This window comes from Ammodytes marinus (assembly GCF_949987685.1).
Source record: "Ammodytes marinus genome assembly, contig: scaffold_114, whole genome shotgun sequence".
NCBI classification, from domain to species: Eukaryota; Metazoa; Chordata; class Actinopteri; order Uranoscopiformes; family Ammodytidae; genus Ammodytes; species Ammodytes marinus.
The window spans coordinates 70,001-75,000 of record NW_027648546.1 but is presented as its reverse complement, the minus strand read 5'-3'; the positions used below and the strand labels follow the sequence as shown (position 1 = coordinate 75,000).

General features: G+C 36.9%; 1 protein-coding gene across 1 annotated transcript in view; it reads right to left on the bottom strand.

The window, feature by feature from the left end:
• The window catches only part of LOC307270389 (aspartyl/asparaginyl beta-hydroxylase-like), a gene marked incomplete at its 5' end in the record, with an annotated part of 36,537 nt that overhangs the window by 14,921 nt on the left and 16,616 nt on the right, over nucleotides 1–5,000 (bottom strand). Inside the window, 6 exons of the mRNA XM_080054275.1 lie at nucleotides 1,541–1,576; nucleotides 1,841–1,873; nucleotides 3,131–3,160; nucleotides 3,647–3,691; nucleotides 3,867–3,962; nucleotides 4,306–4,404. Of these exons, the coding sequence (XP_079910401.1) occupies nucleotides 1,541–1,576; nucleotides 1,841–1,873; nucleotides 3,131–3,160; nucleotides 3,647–3,691; nucleotides 3,867–3,962; nucleotides 4,306–4,404 (339 nt within the window). The remainder of the gene's footprint in view (nucleotides 1–1,540; nucleotides 1,577–1,840; nucleotides 1,874–3,130; nucleotides 3,161–3,646; nucleotides 3,692–3,866; nucleotides 3,963–4,305; nucleotides 4,405–5,000) is intronic.

The following is a 5,000-nucleotide window of genomic DNA, read 5'->3' as shown; positions in this document are numbered from 1 at the left end:
GACAGCATTACCATACATGGAAACATCCGCGTGGTCACGTCACGAATCTTTATGCGACGTCACGAATTATGAAAGGGTAGACCGCTTTGAAGACGTGACTTCTCGACTGGCTAGAATAGTGTTTAGTGCTCTGCACAGACACCCCAGACGGTCAGCAGGGAATACGTCGAAATGCATGTAAGTCATTATTTGATAATTTAGTATGGTTAAGCATGACTATGAATCATCATAACAACGTTTATAGGTCATAAAAGTCAAAAAGCATCATAGGTCCTCTTTAACCTTTATTTATACAGGTAAATCCCATTGAGAAAAATACTCTTTAGCAAGGGAGACCTGTTTTCCTTTCCCACGTTACCATTCACACACACATTCACACACCGATAGCAGGCTAACTATCGACATTCACACGAGGCAAGGTGGGTGAAGTGTCTTGCCCAAGGACGCAACAACCATGACACAGGTGGCAGGGCGGGGATCGAACCTCCAACCCTTCGATCATCGGCCGACCCGCTCTACCAACTGAGCCACTAGTCGCCCCAAAATGACCCTGTTGTAGATGTGTTGTTGCTGCCTGTGAGATAATACTGATGCCAACACATTTACTGTATTCTAACTAACAACACTAACATTCAGCTAAGTAACAAAGGCTGAAAAAAATGGGAATTTCAAAATAAGATTTCAGAAAATTATTTTGCAACAACATACTAAAGTACATAAGAGTTTTAGTCTTTTTACTACACTACACACTTACTAAAGTACAGAAGAGTTTTAGTCTTTTTACTACACTACATACTAAAGTACAGAAGAGTTTTAGTCTTTTTACTACACTACATACTAAAGTACAGGAGAGTTTTAGTCTTTTTACTACACTACATACTAAAGTACAGAAGAGTTTTAGTCTTTTTACTACACTACATACTAAAGTACAGAAGAGTTTTAGTCTTTTTACTACACTACATACTAAAGTACAGAAGAGTTTTAGTCTTTTTACTACACTACATACTAAAGTACAGAAGAGTTTTAGTCTTTTTACTACACTACATACTAAAGTACAGAAGAGTTTTAGTCTTTTTACTACACTACATACTAAAGTACAGAAGAGTTTTAGTCTTTTTACTACACTACATACTAAAGTACAGAAGAGTTTTAGTCTTTTTACTACACTACATACTAAAGTACAGAAGAGTTTTAGTCTTTTTACTACACTACATATTTAAGTTCAGAAGAGTTTTAGGGCCACAGACAGGAGAGAAAAAAAAATCAGATAAGGACGAATTTTTTTCTTTCATTATGTCGAGAAATGTCAAGAATAAAGACGAATACTCCAAAATGCTATTGGAGTAGTGGGGCATTTAGGTATTTTCAGCATACTACAATTGACGTGCATGTATTGGGACATCCTAAATCTTTTTCTGGCATACTAAATAGTAGGGAAGTATGGGGATTGGAATGCAGGGTGTGTGTGTGTGTGTGTGTGTGTGTGTGTCTCTTTGTGTGTGTGTGTGTGTGTGTGTGTGTGTGTGTGTGTCTGACTCACCTTCACTTTCCTCTGACAACGACTCCTCCACCAGAACTACAATAAGAAAGCATCAACAGTTCGCACACACACACACACACACACACACACACACACACACACACACACACACACACACACACAGACACACACACACACACACACACACACACACACACACACACAGTTAAACGTTTATTTCAAGCATATTTTCATTCGCACATTCTTTAGACCTTTATGTAAACTCACTCAAACACACAAAGAGTTTATAAAATATGTGGTACAAAATAAATTTTTTTTGTAAATTATTCGTTAAGTCACCTCCAGTTTTGTCAATGGCGGGAACTTCATCTTCTGAAATAAGGAGATTAAAAAAATTATTAAAGGGGCAGTGTGTAATATGACATCATCAAGAAAGTTCTACAAAGTTCTAGAATGCAAAGCTCCCTGGGTAACCCCACCCCTTTAGAATAATAACAGAAGCTACAGTGGCCTTCAAGGACAAGAACAATTCTAAATTTTAAACAATGCACCTGATGACATTCCAACTATGACACTTTCAAGATGGCGGCACTAGGCCTTGGTCCAAAATATGCAGAAATATGGACATATATGAGACCCTTTCTAAGGGGAAAAATAATAATTCAACATTTTTTTTTCAGTTATTATGCACTAAAGTAAATGTACTTATGGATATAATAATTACTTTCTACAAAATCTGCTAGGAAATAAAACCCAAAATTCTACACACTGCAGCTTTAAATAATAATTATTCAATTTATTCTGGAATATTAAAAGTAAAGTTGTGTAACAGCTGATAGGTCGTATTGAAGATAAACGTTTTGGAATATTTAGTAAAACAGAAGTTTACTTTGCACATGCATTACTTAAAGGAATACTTCACCCATACGGAACCGGCTTTCTATCATTATAAAATCACTATTATAATATAATGAATGAGGTTTTTCTTCCCTCAGTCTTCCCTTGGCCCAGCTGTCCTGTTAATCCTAACCCCTACATTTTACCATGTGTGATGTCAAATGTAGATTTAGACAGTGAGACCATAAAACACTCTTTCTGCCTTTTCTCAGGCTAGGATGAACCGATTTCTAAAATGTTTGCACATTTATAATACATAGGATCTCAGAGTTCAATACACCTTCATATTTCCACCGGTGAAGTAGGATCTTTAAGACAGGTGTGTAGGAGATGGGAGAGTTAAGTCCAAAGTTGATATTTATTAAACCTTTTTTGCAAGTAAGTATTTGTTTTATTGAGTAAAACCATGTAATCACCTGGTCAATGATCAAATTCCTTTGTGATTTTTCTCTACTTATGACATCTATTGCAGCATGTCCGTCCTGGGAGAGGGATCCCTTACTCTGTCGACTCTCCCTGAGATTTCTTCAATTTTTTTTTATTCCCGGTAAAGGGTTTTTTACTGGGAGTTTTTTTCTCAGCCGAGCTAAGGGTGTAAGGGCAGGGTGTCATATTGTATCATATTGTATGAAATGTAAAGCCCACTGAGACAAATGTATTTGTGATTATGGATACGAATAAAACTGATTTGATTTGGTTTAAAAAAGAGACAGAGAAAAACCTGTTTCTCACCGTCGGGATGGATGCTGTCTGGAGGATCGTCTGTGAAGAAGATTAAGGTTAACAAACTAAAATGTTTGCAACGGAAAAGCACTTGAAAAGCTCATTCTAAAAGGCAATCATTTAAATTTTTTTTTTTTTTTAAAGATATTTTTTGGGCATTTTTATGCTTTATTTGATAGTGCAGAGAGACAGAGTTGAAATGGGGCAGAGAGGGGAGTGACATGCAGAGAACGACCGCGGGTGGGAATCGAACCCGGGTCTGGTGCTGGGCCCGGCCCGGGAGGGGGACGCCTTACCGACTGAGCTAAAGGCGCCCCCCAATCATTTAAATTTTTATTTTTTATTTTCAAGTGAATATGCAGTACATTAATTGCAACTAACGTATGAATAGTATATTCCATTCTATGGAGTCTGTTCTGAAAAAATGCCAATAAATTCTACACACTGCAGCTTTAAGTTATTGAAATAAGTTCAATTCAATCATGAAAATAAACAGTTAAAGATTTTTAATTTTTTTCAACTGACCTGGAACAAATTCACCTTCCACCAACGAAAAGAGGGGGACAGCAGCTAGAGACAGCAAAGTACAGAGGTTAATACACACACACACACACACTAAACGCACCCACGCACGCACACACGCACACACAGACAGACAGACAGACAGAGAGAGAGACACACACACACACGCACAGAGAGACACACAGACACACACACGCACGCGCACACACACACACACACACACCTTGTATTTCCAACTCCACATCGTCAGACCTAGAGACTAGATCATCAGACACACTTTCATCCTCGCTGACAGGTGAGGGGTCGAGGCTTTCTGAAACTGACGGGTAAAAATAATAATAATAATAATAATAATAATAATAATAATAATAATAATAATAAAATAAATAAATAAATAAATAAATAAATAAATAGATGTTTGAGTGTGTGTGTGTGTGTGTGTCTATGTGCCTGTGTGTGTGTGTGTCTCCATGTGTGTGTGTGTCTCCATGTGTGTGTCTATGTGCCTGTGTGTGTCTATGTGCCTGTGTGTGTGTGTGTGTCTCCATGTGTGTGTGTGTGTCTCTCTGTGCCCTGTTTAGAGTTATATAAGCAACAACAGAAAATAAACCGTAAATAAATTATACAAACAAATTAAAAAAATGTAATTCTAATATAAACACCTGGTGGAGTTTCCTCTGTTGGCTCCTCCCCTTCTGGCTCTGCTTCGGTCTGATTGGTCGGTTCAGACAAAGGCTTAGTGATGTCATCGGTTTTTAAAACTTTGGAGATGAAGAGACACCAAGCAGACAAGATATAAGTTTTACAGAACTGTTTTCAATTAGGGATAGAGGTCCAGTCATTTGGAACAGTTTTCCTGTTACTCTACGTAAACACTCATCTTTAGTTACTTTCAAAAAAACATCTTAAAATGTCCCTAATTTTAAAAGCTTACGATAATGTGTTAAACTGAATGTATGTTATATTGTCTTTTTGCTTGTTAGTTACATCTTTACTTTGCTTTTTTACATGTACTTAGATGTATTTTCATTTGTGTAACATGACTTTGTAGTTTTATCTCTTTAATTTTATTTTTGTTTGTCTTTTCTTTTCTTTTTTTTTCTTTTACTTCATTTCTTTATTGTATTTTAATGTCAGGTGGACATCCTTCATAAGTCCTTCGGGGTTTCTTTTGTCCCACCCGTGCATTTATGTATGTCTATGCGCATCTTCTTGCCATTTTTTAATCTTGTTTATTTGCACAAATAAAACTAAACTAAACTATGATTTATGTACAGTAAGTAACATTTAAAGGTGAAGTAAGCGGAATGGTCAGTTTAGCTAACTTCCTGTCCCCTCGCTCGTCCCTACGTCACCA